Source organism: Capricornis sumatraensis, chromosome 8 (genome assembly GCF_032405125.1).
Source record: "Capricornis sumatraensis isolate serow.1 chromosome 8, serow.2, whole genome shotgun sequence".
NCBI lineage: Eukaryota > Metazoa > Chordata > Mammalia > Artiodactyla > Bovidae > Capricornis > Capricornis sumatraensis.
Window position 1 is genome coordinate 106190578 of NC_091076.1, and position 21519 is coordinate 106212096.

Genomic DNA, 21519 nt, shown 5'->3' on the forward strand with positions numbered 1-21519 from the left:
TGGGAAATGGCACACCATCACTTCTGCTGCATTTTCTTGGGCAAAGTAAGTCCCGAGTCTGGTCCAGACTCAAAGAGAGGGGAAGAGACTCTTCCTTTTTTGTGAGAAGAGCTCTGGGGTCAAGGGATGGATACCCAGGGTGGGACCATTTATCCCAGGCCTGAAGCTCATACAACGTTGGAGGCCCTTTTTAAAAGGATCCTGGAACTTCCTGCTGGTCCAGTGGCTAAGGATCTGCGCTCCCAACCCAGGGGCCCAGGGTTCGATCCTAGGTCAGGGAACTAGATCCCACATGCCTGCCATAGCTAAGATCTCAGGTGCAACAACCAAGACCTGGCACACACAAATAAATAAATAACACACACACACACAAAGTGGGAGAAAGAATCCTGAAATATGAATACAGAATTTGATATAGGGGCCTGGGCAAGTGAGGGGTGCTGACATTTAAGTTCCATCAGATTCGTGGCCTCTTCCTCACTTTCACAAAGAAGCGAGAAGCTCGAAGCCCCAGTGAGGAGAGCCGTCGTCATGCCGGTGGCAGAGCCCAGAGGGAGACCGGTTCAGCCCAGCGTTGGCGGCTGGACTCTGGGCGGCTGTCTGCTCTGGTCCCTGATGTCTGGCTAAGCACCGTTTGCGTCTGCTCCTCCACTGAGAGTCTTAGTTCCGTCAGGTCCACCTCGTTTAAACTTTGGTTTTGTAATTCTCCAGTGGGCCTGGCAACTGCCATCTCGTGGACCTTCTATTCCAGAGTGGGAGAGACCCAGTGAAACCGGCCCTTTCAATACAGGGGTTGCTCCCCCTGCCTGCGCGCTGTCGCTTCAGTCGTGTCTGACTCTCTGCGACCCATGGACTGGGGCCTGCCAGGCTCCTCTGTCCATGGGATTCTCCAGGCAAGAACACTGCAGTGCGTTGCCGTGCCCTCCTCCAGGGGATCTTCCTGAGCCAGGGATCAAACTGTATCTCTGAGATCTCCTACATTGGCAGGTGGGTTCTTTACCACTAGTGCCACCTGGGAAGCTCCTGAGAAGACTGAGTCCAGAAAAAGATTGTAGTTTGTAAGCCCAATGTGACCTAGAGAGGTAGCCTGAGCAAGTTTCTGTTCCTAGTCATCAGGACAACCCGACGAGTGCATCAACACACACACACTGCTCACTGCTTGTGAATTTGAGCAAACTCTGGGAGATAGTGGAGGACAGAGGCGTCTGGAATACTACAGTCCGTGGGGTTGCAGAGGGTCGAACACACCAACGGAACCACAACGCCTGTGCACACACAGCATGAGCGCACACAGTACAATACACACTCGTAACACAGCTCCCACACACGGGCCCAGGTACAAGCACGAACACACCGCACATGTGCCCATACGTGCATGCCCACGTGACTCACTCACACACACAGGTGCTTCAGAGCAGGGGAATCTCAGCTGACCCGTCCAATCCCTTCCTTCCCACATGGAGACGTGGGAGCCCAGCGAGGTAACAGGCTCGTGCAGATGTCGATGGCCAAGCCAGGAGGAGAGCCTCAAATGGGTCATTGGAGACACGGGCCTCCCAGAGTAGCCTGGCACTCCTCTAGTCCCCAGAGGCATTTGTGTAGAGGAATAGACTCGCTGTCACCTAGAGACATTCAGGGAATTCTCTCTTTTTTTGATGTGGACCACTTTTCAAGGCATTATTGAATTTGTTATAATTTTGTTTCTGTTTTATGGCCATGAGGTATGTGGGGTCTTAGCTCCTTGAGCAGGGATTAAACCTGCACTGGCTGCATTGGAAGGTGAAGTCTTTCTTTCTTTCTTTTTAATAAACTTTACTGAGGTATAACTTATGTACAATAGAAGCCACACTTTGTAGGGTATAAGTGAAAGAGTTTTAACAAATGTATATACCAATGTAATCACTACCCCAATCAAGATACAAAGAAATTGGCATCTTCCCTGGAAGTGTGGAAGGTGTCTTAACCTCTGGGTTACCAGGGATGTCTCCAGAGAATTCTCTTTGGTTGATTCCAAGCAGAATCTGTTTTTGACCCAGGAAGGCCCAGGATCAGAGGGTCAGGACACAGGCTGAAATTTGGAGCAGCTCAGAGACTGTTCGCTTCTTATTGACTGTGCCCAAGAAAGGAAAGATCACCTCATACCCCTCAAAGCATGTGCCCGTTGCTTTCCAGGGTGCCCCAGCTTACTTAACTCATTGGTCATTTCCCCTGGAAGCCAAATGATGTCTCTGTTTGCTGAGACAAGATGTCTCTCAGGATAGCTATTCAGGGTCACAGGCTGAGGTTGGCTGTGCCGAGCAGTACGGTAGGGACGGAGGGCTGACCGAGTTCTCACTCTGTATCATTGACCTGACTTGACCACTTGGAAGGATGTAATGTGAGAAGCCAATTGTGGCCACATCCTGGAAAACCCTTGCTTATCAGCTGCTGCATTTTCCTGTGCAAATAACCCTTCTGACAGCTAGTCACTCCTGATAAGGACATGAGGGCTCAGATCTCTCCTTGAGGACATGAGGGGCTCAGATCTCTCCTTGAGGACATGAGGGGCTCAGATCTTTCCTTGAGGACATGAGGGGCTCAGATCTCTCCTTGAGGACATGAGGGGCTCAGATCTCTCCTTGGGACACACTTGCTCCCCAAGACATCACCAGGTACGTGGGGCACACGGCAAAGGAAGCTCCAGGAACAAAATCTGAGAAAGGTCTGGTCCTTTCCTAATTTCTGGGCTTCATCCCAGGTCTTGCTGGGATTCTGATAGGGAAGGGGAGGGAAGGATGGCAACTCTGCCAACACAGAGTTGTCAGAAAGAAAGGGAGTCAGATGGGGGAAGCTGGTGGGCGCATCCTTTATTTCCACTGCAAGAAGTAGTTATTGCAAAGCGTGTGTTGAGGGGGTAAGGCGCTGGGGGTGAATAGCTATGAACAATGAGCTGGTTTCTTCAGGAAGGTATAACTGACAAGTTTCTGGAGGATTCAGGCTAGAATCGACATTCACAGATGCTTACCTTGTAAGGTGGGCACAGTGATAAGAGTTTCTGGTATGTTCTCAGGACAGAGGCCCCTCTTGCCCACTGCACCAGGAGTTCCCTGATCACATATTCCTACTCTTTGAGCCCTTTTCTTTTAGTGGGTACTCTGTTTTTTTTTTTTAAATGAATTATTTATTAAAGTATTTTTTCTGCTGCCCCATGAGCCGCATGGGATCTTAGTTTCCCAACCAGAGATTGAACCCTTGCCCTCTTGGAGTCTTAACCACTGCACCACCAGGAAAGTCCCAGTTGTCTGGGTTTTGATACTTCCTCACCCTCTGCTTCCCATCTCTGGTCTAGCTTGGAATCTAGAATCTCTCCTGTGACTTTGGCCCAAGCCCCACTGTGATTAAGTAGAATTCCTGAGCTTCTGGGCTCCTGAGCATTCAGCTATGCTTGAAATCCCACGTGTAGGCCGTTGTGTCCATCAGTCTTGGCTCTCCACAACTTCTCCAGGGGTACCAGGCTCCCCCTATCCCAATCTTCCCACCAGGGGAGAAGGACTGAGTAAAAGCCACTCAGACCCAGCAGGTCTGCAACCTTCAAGGCTGAGAAGGAGCAGAGTTCTCCTTTTAGAGAACCCGTCGAGGCTCCGGCCAGGGAGGTATTTCTCAAAAGCTTATTCACGATCGCTTCTTGCATGGCCTTGAAATTTCACCCATCCTGCCTCCTTCCGCTTTTCATCTCATTTGCCAGTGGGAAAGGACCGAACGAGGAAGTGTGAGAGTGAGAGTAAGCAAAAGCAGAAGGGCTGGAAGCGAAGGAGGCTGCAGCTGGTTCTCCCTGACGCGCTGCGCCTGAAGCCGTGCGAAGACACAATGCACCTGCTGCCGTTGTTCTGCCTCTTTCTCTGGCTTTCAGGTGAGCGGGGCCCGGGCCTGTTCGCCCAGGGAAAGTTGATGGGGAGGGAGGAAGCTGCTGGCAGAGGAAAGAGGGGGCTCAGCAAGGCATCCTGCTGAGGCACCAGCTCTGTTTCTAAGCAGTTCCTCCCAGTTGTGAGCCTGTGGGTTTCAGCCACTCAACCCTGTGCTCAGGGTTTCACATGGCCCACGCGGAAGGTGGAGCATGGTCTTCACGATGAAGCCAGCACCAGGCATAACTCCCGACCTCTGGGGGCTGATCCTTCAGAATGGACAGACTGGTGGCCGCCACTGGTGGGGGAGAAGCAGAGGCGCCCTGGGTGCTCAGGAGAGATGGGGAGTATGCACCCCTGCTCTCACCTTCCAGAAAGTGTTATGGGCAAGGGAAGGCTCTGGAGAAGGGGTGAGGGTGAGGCGGACCTGGAAGGAAGGGAAGCAGGGGATTTGCCTGATGGAGTGGAAGAGGTGGTTCTTCGGGGAAGAAGGAAATAGAATGGAAAGGTCGAGAGAAGGTAAGCGTGGTAGGATGAGGAGGGAAAGGGGGCTAGGATGTGAGCAGAGACAGAGGGTTGAAGTTGACTGGAAGTTGGTGGAGACCTTTTTGTTTTTTTGGCCATGCCATGCGGGACAAGGGATCTTAGTCACCCAACCAAGGACTGAACCCATGGTTAAGACTTGTTAGAAGCGTGAGTCTTAACCACTGGACTGCCAGGGAAGTCCCATGGATCTCACTGTGATTAAAAGTCAAGGGGATTTTCTTGGCTTGGACAGGTTGGGGGACTGCAGAGCTCGGTGTCTGAGCACCTTCTCTCTAGGGTCAGCCTCTTGTTGATCTCACCTCCTCTCTGAGATGACTCCCGTTTCTGTATCCCTAGCCTGGACATCTCCCTGCACTCAAGAATCTTCTATCCAGCTCTCCATTCAACTTCTTCACTCAGATGTTGACATTTCTTCTTCTTCATTTTTTTGTCCACGCCCTGAGCTGTGGGGTCTCAGTTCCTGGACCAGGGAAGGAACCTGGGTTCCCGCAGAACCTCAACCACTGGACCTCCAGGGAAGTCCCAGATGTTGACATTTCAAGTGTGGCCTGATCACATCTCCTCTGTCAAATTCCTTTCTCTCCCATCTTTGTGTTTGGCAACTCTGTCTTTTCAGGTGCTCGGGCAGAACCCCAGGGGCATCCATCACTTCTTTCGTATCTCATGGTGAGCCTTTGAAATGTAAGCCAGATCCTGTCTCTTCTCTGGTCAAAACCGTCCAATGACCTCCATCCTAGAGTACAAATCCGAAGTCCTTACAGAGGCTACCAGCTGGTACCATCCGGGTCTCCCTCCACACCGTCTCCCGGTCTCCTCTGCCACTCTGCTCCCCCTGGCTCAACCCGCCCCAGCCATCCCAGCCTCTTGGATGTTCTGTGACCATCCATGCCAGGCACCCTTCTGCCACAGGCCCTCGGCCCTTGATGTTCAATCTGCACAGTGCTCTTCTTCAGAGAGCCAAGGGTCCAGTCCTCACTTCCTTCCCGTCTTTGCTTCTCACTGAAGCCATCATTGATGACCCTAATGAAAATAGCCATTCTCTGGACTTCCCTGATGGTCCAGTGGTTAAGATTTTGCACTTCCACTGCAGGGGGCTTGTGTTGGACTCCTGGTTTGGGAAGTTCCACATACCGCACGGTGTGGCCAAAAAGAAGAAGAAAAAAAAGCAGTTCCCTTGCATTACTTTTCTCCATGTTTATCCTCTCCCTTCCCTCACTTTGATAGAAAATAAACTTCAGGAGGGCCGGGATTTTTGTGCCTACAACCAGGACAGATGCAGTTGAGACAAATAGTGAGTATTAGTTGAATGAGTGAATGCCTCTAATGGACAGGGAACAGTGATTGCTATAATGCCCATCCCACCTCACCCCCTAGAATCTTTGTCCCTCTACTTTCATAGAATCAAACAATTGAGGCTGTTAACATTACCTGGAGAGGACATTGCTCACGGGATTGTAAAACGGTGCAGCCACTTTGGAAAGCAATTTGACGTTCATGAAAATGTTAAACATGTGGTTACCACACTAGCCAGCAATTCCACTCCTAGGTATATATCCAAGAGAATGGAAGACATATGTCCACGTAAAAAAAACGTGTATCCAAATGCTCATGGCAACATAGTTCATAGGAGCTAAATAGCGGAAACAGTCTAAGTGCTTGTCAACTGATGGATGGATAAACTAAACCTTGGTGTACTCATACCACGGTGCACTAGTCATAAAAATGAAGGAGATACTGACACGTGCTACAGTCTGGATGAATCTGGAAAACATTAAGCTTGGTAAAGAATCCAAACACCAAAGGGTGTATGTTGTATTATTCCCTGCATATGAAATGTCTAGAATATGTAACTTCATAGAGACAGTACATTATTGGTCCCCAGGGGCTGGGGAGCAAGTTAGGGGGGAGGGACTCCTTCATACGGGGTCTCTCTTAGGGTGATGACTACGTTCTGGAATTAGTGGTGATGTTTGTACAGCTTCGTGAGTATCTCACAAAAACGCTGAACTGTACAACTTAAAAGGGTGAATTGCGTGATGTGTGAATTATATCTCAATAAGAAAATAATCAAAGAGCAGAGAGGAGAGTTAGGAGCAGTTATGGTCTCCAGAGAAAACTTTCTGTGGTCGCCTTTGGATCTGAGGCTGCAGAAGGCACGACAACCAGACAGTCCTTTGTGACCTGTGACTGTTTTGCGTTGTCTGCTTTGATCATTCAGTCCATCAGGCGTAGAAATGAGAATGATACTTATAAGCAGCGATGCATGCTGCGAGCAAAGCTAAGTGCCATGCCCTGACTCAGGGGGTGGGGGGAGTGCTTTCGATGGGTGGGCTTAGAAGGAGCCCTCTGAGGGGGGAGCCACCTGGGCTGAGACCTGGAGGACAAGAAGGAGCAGGTACTTCAGATCGAGGAAGTTTCTCAGGCACGAGGGACAGCAAGGCTCTCCTATGGAAATGAGCTTGACCTTGGTGCGTCTGAGGAACAGAAGGCCTTTGTTACAGGCCCCACACACTCCTGTTGGGGCTGATTGGGAGGTTCTGCTCTGTATGTTCTTTGTGACCCCATGGACTGTAGCCCACCAGGCTCCTCTGTCCAGGGAATTCTCCAGGCAAGAATACTGGAGCGGGTTGCCATATTTTCCTCCAAGGGATCTTCCTGACCCAGGGATTGAACCCACGTCCTCTGTCTCCTGCGTTACAGGCTGATTCTTTACCCACTGAACCACTGGTGGGGAGGTTGCTTTTATTTGTTAGGGGAAAAGGTCTTAGAGGAGGAGAGAGACATGTGGCTTGTGGGTGGCTGGAGATGGCTTGTGGATGCTCAGCCTCAAGTTTCGGTGTGGAAACAGAGGAGATAGATCTGGGGTGAGAAGTTAGGGGACAAATTGGCAAGCAAGGTTGAGGAAGGCACATAGAGGGTTCTGTGCTTCCCCCTGACATCTGGAGCAGGGGAACGTGATGGCTGGCAGATGTGAGAGTAGTGCCTGCGTGTACACGGTTTGGGAGGGATTAAGACAGAGCAGGAATGTTTGAAGCGGAACAGGCACAGCTGTGTGCTGATAAGAACCTAGTCGCCAGCGCGAACCTTGGTGCCAACCTGTGACCAGCCTCAACCATAGGACTTCCGATCACAAGCAACACATTTAACCAGCACTGCTTCCTTCTTCTCGAGAGCTCACTGTTGCAAAAGTACGCAGAAAACAACCCAGAAACTTTCCACTGGACTTTATAGCAATTCATTTTCTGTGAGAAGCAAGACTTTAAATGACTCTCTCTTGTGGCTCAGTGATAAACAATCTGCCTGCCAATGCAGGAGACACGGGTTGGATCTCTGGGTCAGGAAGATCACCTGGAGAAGGAAATGGCAACCCACTACAGTATTCTTGCCTGGGAAATCCCATGGAAAGGGGAGTCTATTGGGCTACAGTCCATGGGGTCGCAAAAATGTTGGACACGGCTTAGCAACTAAGCAACGATAACAAAAATTTTTTTTCAGAGAAAAATTAGCTGCCTGTCCCACTTGGCCTCACTGTAAGTGGTGGCGGAGGTGGACCAGACCCCAGAAGTGTTGACCCAGAGCGGAGACTAGCTGATGTCCCCTGTTGAGCTGGAGGCAGGCTCCGGGCCTGCCTGTCGCTTACTGACACTGAGTCAGTCACCTCCCTCCCTGTGGCTCAGTTTCCACCTGATCTAGGATTATTCTCCACCCTCCAGGCTGTGAGTAGCCATGCCCAGTGAAGGTGCTGCTTCTTGGAGCTCCGGGCTGCCTCTGGGCCAGGACGGTTCCCCAAAGTAGAGCCAGTGCTCTGCAAGGTTGATGGGGAGTGGGAACCCCGAAGAGGGGTCTGAGAGAAGGGAGTGGACAGATGGTTCAAGAGTCAGTGCAGGTCTGCCCAGCCTCTCAATCATGTCTGACTCTCTGGGACTCCACGGACTATAGCCCACCAGGCTCCTCTGTCCATGGTATTCTCCAGGCTAGAATACTGGAGCAGGTTGCCATTTCCTAATCCAGAGGATCTTCCTGACCCAGGGATTGAACCCACGTCCCACTGCAATTCAAGGAAGTGGAATTCTTTACCACTGCTACCAAGGAAGCCCAAAACTAAACTCTCTACAAGCCGTTAGAGGCGTAGCAACTAAAGATGAGGCGGCCGTCTATGTTAAAGCCCTAGGGCTCTGGGACAAACGACCACAAACTTAGGGGATTAGAAGAACACAAGCTTAGAATATTACATCTAGAGATCAGAACGGAGAAGGCAATGGCACCCCACTCCAGTACTCTTGCTTGGAAAGTCCCATGGACGAAGGAGCCTGGTAGGCTGCAGTCCACAGGGTCGCTAAGAGTTGGAAATGACTGAGCGACTTCCCTTTCACTTTTCACTTTCATGCATTGGAGAAGGAAATGGCAACCCACTCCAGTGTTCTTGCCTGGAGAATCCCAGGGACGGGGGAGCCTGGTGGGCTGCTGTCTATGGGGTCGCACAGAGTTGGACACGACTGAAATGACTTAGCAGCAGCAGCAGCAGCAGAGATCAGAAGTCTAAAACGAGTCAACAGGACAACATTTCTCCTGGTGACTCTAGGGGGAGAATTCAACCCCTTGATTCTTCTAACTTCCAGAAGCTACCCGATCTCCTTGGGATGTGGCCCTACATCACCACAGCCCCCGCTCCACGGTCATCTCTCCTTCTCTGACCCTGACCCTCCTGCCTCCCTCTGATAAGGACTTTGCTTAATTCAATCACACCTGCACAGACCTTTTTTGCCATGTAAGGCTAATTGTGTTCACAGGTTTTTGGGGTTAGGACATCTTTAGGGGTTGTTACTCGGCCCACTACACTATTAAACAGCCCTGTCCAGGCATTTGTTTTTCTATGATTTTGAAAGTAATAAGATCTTGTTATTGATACTTGGAAAAGTACAGGAAAAAGAAAAGTGAAGTACATAAAAAAATGAAGAATTAGGAAAAATAAAAAACCTCATGTCTGTCTGAATGCTCAAGGCAACCAGTTGTTAACATTCTAGTTTAGTTTTGATCTTTTTTATGCATTTTAAAAAGTTAGTTGATATTATACTGTATATGATTTTTAAAAACCCTAATTTTCACTTCATATGAGAATTTTCCACATAATTAAAAATATTTCTAAGCCTCATTATCAGTGTTTGCATTATTTCATTGTGTACTTATTTCCCCGATTGATGGAAGTGGGTTTTGTTTCCTTAATTTTTGCTAACTATGTAATGAATCTTTGTGCACACCCTTCTTGTGTGCCTCTCTGATTGTTTCCTGAGGACTATATCCTAGAATTATCATTACTGGAGCGAAGGGCATGCCTGTGTCTGACACATGAAACTGCCTTATGGCTTTCTGTGTGTTTGAACCAGTTACCTTCCTTCCAGCATCTTCTCCTAGTGCCTGGACCACCTGGCCTCAGTCAGCAAAACGCCAGTCATCAACACTTGGTTGATTTGATATGTGAAAAGTGGTGTTGTCTTCCACATTTCTTGTTTGTTACGTTGTTTAAATCGAACACTTGAATTTTATTAGCCACTGAATTTCTTCTTTGTGACTTGCCTCTTATCTCTCATCAATTTTCCAAACGGAGTCTTAAATGTTTTTCTTCTATACGTGCTTAATCAAGAGAGACACTATTGGGAATAGTATCTTCCCTGGTGGTCCAGTGGTTAAGACTCTGACTTCCAAGGCAGCGAGTGCAGGTTCGATCCCTGGTTGGGGAGCATCCTCGTAGTCAAAAAGTCAAAACATAAAACAAAAGCAATACTGTAACAAATTCAATAAAGCCTTTAAAAATGGTCCACGTAAAAAAACTTAAAAGAAAGAGAAACACCATTAATCCTTTTCTATGTTATTTGTTCTAAACATGTCTCTCAGTCTGTTCTTTGCCTTTTCAGTCTTTTTTAATTGGTATGTCCACATGCTGTCTTTGCATGTAGTCAGATTCCCTACTGACTTTTTGTTTCCTGTCATTCATTAATGTCAAGTTTCGAAACTGCTCCCTGTCATCTAGAAATTTTATAAATATTCGCTTCTATTTTCTTCCAGTTTTAGAAATGCTTTCCTGTTTTATGCTGACCTCCTTAGTCTCTCTATATTTACCCAATGGAGTACACTGGGAGGTGACAGGAGAGGGTTATGCCCTAACCCTTCCCTTCCCTGCTTACCCTTTTAGTTTTCTATATTGTTGCTGTTTACTTGCTCAGTCGTGTCTGACTCTTTGTGACCCCATGGACTGCAGCATGCCCAGGCTTCCCTGTCCTTCACTGTCTCCTGGAGTTTGCTCAAACTCATGTTCACTGGGTCGATGATGCTATCCAACCATCTCATCCTCTGCCGTCCCCCTCTCCTCCTGCTCTCAATCTTTCCCAGCATCAGGATCTTTTCCAGTGAGTCAGCTCTTTGCATCAGGTGGTCCAAGTATCGAAGCCTCAGCATCAGTCTTTCCAATGAATATTCAGGACTGATTTCCTTTAGGATTGACTGGTTTGATCCTCTTGTTGTCCAAGGGACTCTCAAGAGTCTTCTCCAGCACCAAAATTCAAAAGCATCAGTTCTTTGGCACTCAGCCTTCTTAAAGGTCCAACTCTCACATCTGTACATGACTACTGGAAAAGCCATAGCTTTGACTAGACAGACCTTTGTCAGCAAAGTGATATCTCTGCTTTTTAATACACTGTCAAAGCTTTTCTTCCAAGGAGCAAGCATCTTTTAACTTTGTGGCTGCAGTCACTGTCTGCAGTGATTTTGGAGCCCAAGAAAATAAGATCTGCCACTGATTTCACTGTTTCCCTATCTACTTGCCATGAAATGGTGGGACCGGATGTCATGATCCTAGTTTTTTGAATGTTGAGTTTTAGGCCAGCTTTTTCACTCTCCTCTTTCACCCTCATCAAGAGATTCTTTCATTTGTTTTCACTTTTGCCATAGTTTTCTATGGCATATATAAAATTCTTAAATAGACTAGGTCTGTTTTTAGGCTTTTGACTGTGTTCGATTGAAGCATTCACCTAGTCTTGTTAGATTTCCAAGGTGGCTTCTTTATTAGGCCTGATACCATTTTAATATTTGGCAGGCAAGTCCTTACTCATTGCTCAACTTTCAGATGTTAAAAATTCTTGTCTCTTCATTTATTCAGATAACCTCTAGCATACATTACATATAATATTTATTACACATGCATGCATAGACATATATATGCACGCACACATATATACTACACCTATGTATAGACAGAGATTATTGGGAAAAAATATACGTGTTATAAAAATGTTCTGGGGGTTTTTGAGCTAAATCTTTAAATGTATTTGGGAAGGAAGAAAATTTTTGCGATATATAGCATTTTCATTCAGAATTATAATGTAGCTCTTTTATGTGTAAACCTTTATGTCAGTCAAGAAAATTTCAGAGTGTTTGTGTATGATTTTTTTTCTATAAGTCCTAATTGTTTCTGTTCAAGCTATTCCTTGGTATTTAATATACTTTTATTGTTATTGTAAATGAGCAATTTTCCATTTTGTTTTCCAATTACTTGTTAGTGGTTTACAGGAAAGCCACTGATTTTTAATACGTTTATTGTGTTTTGAGCCACTCTACTGAATTCCATTAAAAATGAAAATCCTTTTAAATTAAAGATTTAAATATTTTCCCTAAATGTTATTATTTTCCCCCAATAACGATATATATATCTTATATTTTTCTGTGTCTCACTACGTTGGTCAGAATTTCAGAAAATAACATGTACAGATGGGTAACATGTACAGAAAAGTGGATACAGAATTAGTGTCCAGGTTGACGATTATAAAGTATACGCCAATATCTCACAATCATTGCGGTATTTGCTGAGGCTTTTACTCGATAATCTTGATCAGACAAAGGAAGTTCTACTCTTAATTTGCGAAGAGTTTTTAGAAAATCAAATGTGTGTTGACCATGTGGCCTGTGGTCAGGGATTGAGCCTGGGTCCCCTGCATTGGCAGGCAGATTCTTTACCACTGAGCCACCAGGGAAGCCTCTCTACTTCATTAATTTTTATTACCTTCATTATTTCCTTTCTTTTAGCTTTTCCTTTCTTCTTACTCCTCCTTCTGTTTTTTGTTTTAACTTTTGAAGTAAATATTTGATATATTAAAGTTCTCTTTACTTTTCTAATACATGCATTTAGAGCTCTAAAATATTCCTAAGCAGTACAAAACTGGTCCGCCAGCAGATGGGTCTGGGAGGCCCAGGCTAGATTGCTATTTTTTCTATTTAAGCTGGTGTTTCAAAGAGAGATTTCACCCAGATTTTGAGCTACTCCTTAAAAGTGTAAAGATCTGAAACCACATCGCCTGCTTCTTGCATGAGGACAGTGGGACAAGTGCCCCCCACCCCGACCCCATCCAGGGGCGTCTGCTCTCCAGACTGCTGAGCTCCTCACCACTTCCCAGGTTCTGACACCAAGTGCTAGAGACAGCTGCCATTCTTCGTGATGCTTGAGGTGTTGTTTCCTTAGTAAAGAAACATTTCTCTGTATCTCCGATCTTTCAAAGATGAGGAAATGGAAGAAAGAGCAAGAAAATCATATATATCAGAAAATGCTGCTGCTTTTCTCTATAATCCTTGCCTTCCTGCAGGGCTGTAGTATTCAAGACAGTATGGATTCGCCTCGTTGTTGTTCAGTGGCTAAATCGTGTCCAGCTGTTTGTGACCCCGTGGACTGCAGCACACCAGGCTCCTTGATCCTCCACCATCTCCTGGAATTCACTAAAACTCATGTCCATTGAGTCGGTGATGCTATCTAACCATCTATCCTACGCTGATACCTTCTCTGTTTGCCTTCAAACTTTCCCCACATCAGAGTGTTTTCTAATGAGGCAACTCTCCGCATCAGGGGGCCAGAGTATTGGAACTTCGTAAGGATAGATCAATGGGACAGAATGGAACATCCATAAAGAACTCACAAGTTTGCTTTTTGATGAAGCAGCCAAAGCAATTCAGTGGGAAGAAATGGGATCTGGGTAATAAAAATTCCAGAGCACCGGGAAACTGATGGGCATTACTCTTTTGGTCAATTTCAAAGGTGGGTCGGGAAGATCCCCTGGAGAAGGAAATGCCAACCCACTCTAGTATTCTTGCCTGGAAAATCCCATGGATGGAGGATCCTGGTAGGCTACAGTCCATGGGGTCGCAAAGAGTTGGACAGGACTGAACAACTTCACTTTCACTTTTTTACTTTCCTACTGGGCTGGTTTACTATAGAACCAGTAGACATAATTAGAACCATTTCTAATTAGGAACAGTTTCTCCAGAGATGGGTGATGAGGATGTTTCCCCTGGGCATCCTGAAGTCGACAGTACAGAGTCATCTTCTGTGCAAATAGGTCCTTTGCTCTTTCTTCCCCATCAGACCAGAATAACACAGGGATGGCTGCAAATGGACGTTGCTGGAAATGGAAAGACTTAATGACTACAGAGAGGGGAAGAGGGGTTAATTATAGGAAGGTACTCTTGCTCTGTGTCAATGTTTTTGTTTCATTGAGATCTGTAGTTCTGCTTTCATGGGATTTTCTTGGTGGCTTTGGCTAGAATTTTGAAGGACAAAAAGTCCCTCTTGATCTGTCTTCCTTGACTGTTACTCAGCTCAGGAGGCCATTGGGTCTGGTTGAACTGTTCACAATGCAGGAGGCTGTGGCCCTGCCCCCAGGACGGGAGGTGACACGTACATGGATTTGTGTTTCCAGGCTCATCTGCTATCTCGGGTCCCAGAGCAGTGAGAGGTGTGGAGCAGGGCTCACTGACTGTGCGGTGTCGATACGACCCTGGGTGGGAGCCGCACGTGAAGTGGTGGTGCCGGGGGGCTGACTGGAGCAGCTGCCGGTTTGTTGTTAAAACGAACCGTGGATCAGAGGAGGAGGTGAAGCAAGGCCGCGTGTCCATCAAGGACAACTGGAAAGACCTCTCGTTCACCGTGACCATGGAGAAGCTCAGGCTAGACGATTCAGACACTTACTGGTGTGGGATTGAGAGAACTGGAGTCGACCTGGGGGACGAAGTTGATGTGACCATTGACCCAGGTAAGACTATGTGTGTGTGTGGACGTGTCTCTTCAGGGCCTGCTCTGTCCATGGACCCAGCTGTCCCTCAGAGGGAATGTCCCTGGGATGGGGGAGTCCTGAGGGCTCACGGAGCCCCTGCTGACCACGTGGGCTGGAGTGGCTGGGCTTCCCCTCGATGCTCTCCTGGCTCCAGGGCCAACTCTGGGCTGGATCAGGCTTTCCCAGCAGCCTGTTTCCCTGCGCACAGTCAGTGCCCGAGTCTGCTCCCAAGAGGATGAAGGTGGTGGTCCCCGTGTCAGTCTGTGGGTCAAGGGACCCTCCTCTGTGGGACCTGGAGACCCCGATTCCTGCCAGTGCTTTCCTGGGACCCCTGCTCCCCTGGGGGTGTTCCTGCTCTTTCTGGAATTCAGGGTTGGGTCTTCAGAGCTGCCGTTCCCATTGCGTGTTCCATATCCCATCTCAGGGGGAAGTCCCAGCCCAGTGGGGGATGCTGTGCTTAATTTTGGGGTCCGGAAAGGGCTCCACAGACAGAAGGCTGCAATTCTGATGCATGAAACCCCATCAGGAGCCATTTATACATTTGAGTTGAACAACACTCTCTTCCTCAATCCTTCTAGAAGGCAAACACTCCTGGGCATGTTAGCTCAGCGATCTTGGTTTGACATAATTTATCTATTGGGCTCTGCTTCTGCTGATCCTCAGATAGATGGCACCAGCTCAAGGGGCACCTGTGTGGAAGCGGGGCTGGGTACACAGTCAACAGTCACCGCCCCTCCCCGCCCCCCCACTCACACCTGGAACCTGTGAGGCTCATTATACTTGCAAAGTACAACAGCTATGTCATCTCATTCAATCCTGATACCATTCCTGAGAACTCTCCCCATCTTGGGTGATTAATAACGTCCTCCAAGTGCAGGCTTTTCCCGAGCCTCGGGATTTTGCTCAGGGCTGCCATTCCTGACCTTTGACTTCGCAGATCTTGGCTGTGTCAGCTGCCTGGCAGCCCCCATTCTACTCCTGTCCTCGTGGATAAGTAGATGGGGGGGGCACTGGCCACGGCCCCATCACAAGTAGCTGGAGCATTTGAATCCTGCTCCCTCCAGGTGCCCTTGGCCTGAGGCGACCCTGGGCCCCTCTAACCTCCCTGGACCTGTGCCAGCCCCACTGCCTCTGAGGCTCTGAGTCTCCTGGAGGCCAGGGCGATATGAGCAGTCTGGGCTGTTGGCCCCTCCCTTGGCCCTGCTCCAGACACTCCGGATAGGGAGGCTCATGCTCACCAATCCTCAGGGCAGGGAGGCCCATGCTCCCCAAACCCCCAGGCCCCAGACTCAGAGCCGTGTGTAGGGTGACGGGCGGTGAGCAGGCAGAGTGCTGTGTAACCTGATCTCTGTGCCAAGCACCAACTACAGTGCCGACCACCATTCCCACCACCTCCACTGTCAACACAAAAGATAATATTCGCTCCTCAGCTGCGACCGGCCACCACTCCAAAGACAGGTAAGCCAGCTACGAGGCTCCCATTCCTCGTGGACCACTGGGCCCAAACTCCTTGGAAGGGGGCACCCTCTGTAGTCCCAGGTCCCAGCCAGAGCTTGTCTCTGCACTCTTGGGCTCAAGAATGCTAGGGCCCCCTCTCACTTGCTCTCACAGCTCAGGAGGCCAGAAATGAAACCAATGTGTGGGCAGGTTGGCTCCTTCTTGGGACTCTAAAGTAGAGTCTGTCCCAGGCCAGTCTCCTCACTTCTGGGGGCTGCCGGTAAGCTGGGCATTCCTTGGCTTGTGGCAACATCACGCCAACCTTGGCCTCTGACATCACATGGCCTTCTCCCTGTGTGTCTGTGTGCCCCGATTTCCACCCCGCCCCCTTTTTAAAAAAAAATTATTTATTTGACTGCACTGAGTCTTAGTTGTGGTATGTAAACTCTTAGTTGCCAGCTGTGGGATCTAGTTCCCTGACCAGGAATTGAACCTGGCCCCCCTGCATTGGGAGCGAGGAGTCTTAGCCACTGGACCACCAATTTATCCTTTATAAGGACACCAGTCACTTGCCTCGGGCCCATCCTGATCCAGCATGACCTCATCTTAACTTGACGACCTCTGCAAAGATCTTACTTCCAAACGGATCTCAGGTTCTGAGTGAACTACCGGGTGAAGGACGCTGTTCAGCCTGCACGGGGGGCAAGCAGAGAAATAGGAAAGACTTTCCAGAGCCTTTGCCATGCAATTTCTGTTTGGCCTGCAGACCCACAGAAACACCGTGTGAAACAGTCCTCTCCCATCTTTTTTTTTTTAAAACCAGGACTTCCCTGGTGGTCCAGTGGCTAGAACTCTGTGCTCCCAATGTGGAGGGCTTGGGTTTGATCCCTGTTAGGGAGCTAGATCCCATGTGCTGCAATAAGGAGTTTGCCTGCTGCAGCTAAGACTCAGCACAAATAAATGAAATATTAAAAAAACATTTTTGGAGAACTCCCTGGTGGTTCAGTGGTTAGGATTCCATGATTTCACTGCGGAGGGAGCAGGTTCAATTCCCGGTCAGAGGACTAAAATCCCATAAGCCCTGTGGTGCAGCCAAGAAAAGGGAAAAAAAAAATCTTTGAGGGCCCCCAGGAGTAGGGGTTTCCTAGGCTGGAAACCAGAGCCCTGCAGTTGGAAGGTCTAAAGGTGTGCGGCCATCTCTGCCCCCGGGTGGGTGGGATAAGGTCAAGGGGGGAGGTCGACCACGGGGGCCTCCTCTGTTGTTTCCAGCAACGATGGCCTGGGGCTCAGTGTCCTCCTTCCTCTCATCTTTGCGGTGTTGCTGCTTCTCTTCATGGTGGCCTCGCTCGTGGCTTGGAGAATGGCGAAGCGACGGAAGAAAGGTGAGGAGACCGGGCTGAGGCTGGGGTGGGCTGGGCTGGGCAGCAGCGCGTGGGGTTGACCGCCCGCGTGGTCATCCCGGAGCCTTCGGACGCATGGATCGCCCGCAGACTCCGGAAGGGTTGCTGTCCCAAAAGCCTCAGCAGCTGGCGGTTTGAGGGGCTGGAGCTTGGAGGTGAGCCCAGGAGCTTTCAGCGTCAGGTCTGCCTTGAACATCCCTCCTTGTTCTTCTTGCCTCTTTGCTCTGCCTCCTGGTCCATTTCCTGATTTGACTGTTGGTGGCGGAGGTGACAATGGCCTTAGGCAGGCAGCCCTTCTAGAGCACCCACACCCTTTCGAGTCTTGACCACCACTTGCTGTGGTTGTCACGGAGGGACTGAGTGGACGTGGGGGCAGGGGAGACACCCTCAGGAAGTTATGCACACACAAGCGAATGGACACACAGGCGCATGAGCCCATGGACACGTATGCATGCGCAAACACCGCCCGCACGTGAATGCACGCGCGTGCTCGGACACACGCATACAGTCCTCTGGATTTCCTCAGAAGGGCTGGTGGCCACTCCTGTTTTTATCTATTTACTTTTGGCCATGCTGGGTCTTCGTTGCTGCTCAGGCATTTCTCTAGTTGGGGCGAGCAGAGGCTACTCTCTAGCGGCAGCGCGCAAGCTTCTCACTGCAGTGGCTTCTCCTGTTGCTGAGAACGGGCTCCAGGGCGTGAGGACTTCAGTAGTTGTGGCTCATGGGCTCCAGAGTACAGGCTCAATAGTTGTCATGTATGGGCTTAGTTGCCCCAAGGCATGTGGGATCTTCCGGGACCAGGGATTGAACTCATGGGGCTTTGCATTGCCAGGCGGATTCTTTATCACTGAGCTACCGGGGACGACCCCAGGCCTATTTTTGCTCTTCCTCTTCTCCAGCCTTTTCTTAAGCTACCCTCCATGTTCTATGTAAATTTACCCTTTAGGGAAGGGCCCCTGCTCGCAAGTCTGCACTTGTCAGTCACGAGGTTTGGCCTCGACCAACCCTTTTCCTGTCTTACTCCACTTCCACATTCTTAAAATGATTGCACCTTCTCCTTCTTGGAATCCAGCAGGACCCGAGCTCTCACGGGGCCCTGTTCAACGCTGCCCTCACCGCCCCCCGCCCCCACAACAGCCTGGGGAATCTTGTAGTTTGGGAAGAAGGGAGCCTGACTCTTGGCTCATCATATTTTCTCCCAAATGTATTGTCTGTGACCTAAATACATTCTGTTCTACCTAAAAACCGGGGCTAGGGGGCGGTTATATTATTTCTCTGTAGTCTCCAAAACTAGGTGCAGGAGATGGCAGGGAGATAAAGAAATAGCTGGTCCATACAGTGTTGACTCAGCTCAAGTGCTTCACTTGGAGAGCAGCTTAGAACAATCCTGTCTCATGAGCAAGCTGTACTGCTGGAGCCCTTGTGCGCCTGGTACAGCCAGCACCGGGAAAGCGCAGAACAGGCTCGGCCACTAGCAGCCCACATCCCACCTGAAGGCTGGCCAGAATTCAGTGGGACAAGGGTGTCGTCTTTTGTTGTTTAGTTGTTCAGTTGTGTCGACTCTTGTGTGACCCCAGGGACTGTAGCCCACCAGTCCCCTCTGTCCATGGGATTTTCCCAGGCAAGAATACTGGAGTGGGTTGCCATTTCCTTCTCCAAGGGGTCTTCCTGACCCAGGGATCGAACCTGGGTCTTCTGCACTGGCAGGTGGATTCTTTACCACAGAAGGGTGATGAGACAGACATAAATCAAATACCCTGGGAGCTGGCAAGGGAGGGATTCAAGTGCCTGGGTAGCTGCAGAAAGTAGGTGTGACTTGAGTTGACCTGTGAAAGATGACAGGCAGGTTGAGAAATGGTGGAGTTACAGGCAGAATTCCAGAAGTTCTAGGCGGAGCCTAATCCCAGAGGAGTTGACAGCTGGCAGGGCCACCTGAGCAACTGATCACACAGTTCTGCGATGTGGGGAATAGATGGACCGAGGTCTCCTTATTTGTCATCTGAGGGATGAGATCTAGAACCAGGTCTCTTCTCAGATGGCTCAGCAGTAAGAATCTGCCTGCAATTCAGGAGATGCAGGTTTGATCCCTGAGTCAGGAAGATCCTCTGGAGTAGGAAATGGCAACCCGCTCCAGTATCCTTGCCTGGGAAGTTCCATGGACTGAGGAGCCTGGCAGGGCGGCAGTTCGTGAGATTGTGAGGAGTTGGATGCAACTGAGAGATTGAGCATGCATGCGCACGCACGCACACACACACACTTACTCTTTTCTCTGAGCCTGAAGCTTAATTCACTTCATTTCTTCCCCAGACCTGGAGGCACGGGTGAGTCTCTGAATGGGCTTTCTAACTCTGGTTGTTTTTGTCTTTTAGCTGCTGGGACATCCCCAGTGGAGGTAAGAGAGTCCCCGAGGTCAGAACAGAAACCTGGGACACCTTGCCTCCCTTCTTGTTTTCCATCTCCCAGGAGCACTGAGGCCCAAGTGCCTCAGACAATCCCTGTGCCCAAGTGCCCGTATGCTCATGACCCAGCTGCAAGGGCTGGGAAGGGGCCTGGGAAGATGCTGGAATCAGCAAGAAGGGAGGGGGCTTGGGAGGGGGCAGGCGTGGGAGGCTGAGAGGAAGTGGAGGTTGCAGCGGAAGCTGGGAGCCGCGTGTCCCTCTGTGGAACCCGAGTCTCGTCTCCTAGGTGCTTCAGCCCCCGGGGAGCGACATCTGCTACGCAGACCTGAACCTGCAGCAGATTGAAAAGCCCTCTGGCTCCTCCCGGAAGAAGGCCTCTGAGAGGGCCCCCTCCTCCCCCCAGGCCTACTCAGGGGACGGGGACTATGCCAACACGGTATGTGCTCGGTGGGGCTCGGACCAGACCCGCTGGTGCCTCTTCCTTTGAGGATGGGTCTTCTCTTGCCAATGTGGGAAGGTGGGCGCTGAGCAAAGATGCAGCCATGGAAAGACTGGCTGGCAGAGCCCCTGCGGGCTTTTGGCCTTTGGCATCACCTCCATACCAGACCTCAGCACTGGAGACTCAGAGTCCGGTCAGACACGGTCCGTATGCTGGTGTGCGGCCAAGTGACCCAGTATTCTGTGCAAAATGTGCTGCCCTGGCACAGAATTGAGGGACAGCACCTTCTCCTACGACTGGAGCTCAGGGTGCCTGGCTGAGTGGAGGGAGGAGGGGCTGGAGGGTCTGGGAGAAGCCTCCAGAAGTCCTGGAGGGTCTGTCTCCCTGGGGTCCTCCAAGGCCTCCTCCATGGGTGGGCAGCCTCCGGCCAGCACCTCTAACCCCGAGGACATCTTCACTGCAGGCTGACATCTTCAGGGACAACATCCCCTACACCCCTCTAACCCCGAAGACATCTTCGCTGCAGGCTGAGGTTTCCAGGGACAGCATCACCTACGCAGCTCTGTCTTTGGACACCTCGGATGAACAGCCGACCTACAGCAACATGGAGCATCTCAACACCCGCCCTCCCAGCAGGATCCTCGAGAAGTCCACAGAGTATAGCACTGTCAGAAAGCCTTAGCCTCAGCCCCAGAGGCCCCTCTCTGAGTCCCCTCGAGACCTCTAAGCACCTTCCTGTTCCATTCGTCTGCTTTCTGCCCCTTCTGTCCCCTCAGGGGACCAGCCAGCGACTGAGGTCTCTGACTGATGAAGCTGACATCATGGCCAGCTCTGGTCTGATGGCTTGGGGTCTGGTCTCAGGGAGCTTCTGAGAGTTAGACAGGGGTCTTTCCACATCCTGTTCTCTCCCACACAGCTTGAGACAGGGTTGAGGATACAATCTGGAGCTGCTGAAGGAGTAAGCAGGATGATAATGGTAATAACAGTAATTCACTTCTATTTATTGCTTATCATGGGTGGTGGGCTTCCCTCTTGGCTCAGATGGTAAAGAATCTGCCCGCAATGTTGGAGACTCTGGTTTGATCCCTGGATTGGGAAGATCCCCTGGAGAAAGGAATGGCAACCCACTTCAGTATTCTTGCCTGGAGAGTCCCGTGGACAGGCTACAGTCCACAGGGTCACAAAGAGTTGGACACAACTGAGTGACTCACACTTTCACTTGATCATGAACAGTGGACTGAATAATGGTCCTTGAAGTTATTTGCATCCAAATCCCCAGAACCTGGGAACATTACCTTCAGGGGCAAAAGGGACTGTGTAGATGTA

The 21519-nt window shown here is 49.8% G+C and overlaps 2 protein-coding genes across 2 annotated transcripts in view; one reads left to right on the plus strand and one right to left on the minus strand.

The window, feature by feature from the left end:
• The window catches only part of RAB37 (RAB37, member RAS oncogene family), a 65269-nt gene that overhangs the window by 24197 nt on the left and 19553 nt on the right, over nucleotides 1–21519 (minus strand). The gene's annotated exons all lie outside the window — the stretch shown is intronic.
• On the plus strand, nucleotides 532–20875 carry LOC138082768 (CMRF35-like molecule 1). The gene is made up of 8 exons (XM_068976070.1): nucleotides 532–598; nucleotides 3725–3889; nucleotides 14165–14497; nucleotides 15889–15976; nucleotides 17225–17337; nucleotides 19725–19747; nucleotides 20041–20190; nucleotides 20657–20875. Exons 1-8 carry the CDS (start codon nucleotides 532–534, stop codon nucleotides 20873–20875), a joined length of 1158 nt encoding a protein of 385 aa, XP_068832171.1.

Bases quoted from the DNA above. Each gene is read 5' to 3' on its own strand.
- LOC138082768 (XM_068976070.1), top strand. From the start codon at position 532: ATGCCGGTGGCAGAGCCCAGAGGGAGACCGGTTCAGCCCAGCGTTGGC. The intron at 14,498-15,888 runs GTAAGACTATGT...CACCAACTACAG, and splicing joins TGATGTGACCATTGACCCAG to TGCCGACCACCATTCCCACC. The intron at 19,748-20,040 runs GTAAGAGAGTCC...CTCGTCTCCTAG, and splicing joins CTGGGACATCCCCAGTGGAG to GTGCTTCAGCCCCCGGGGAG.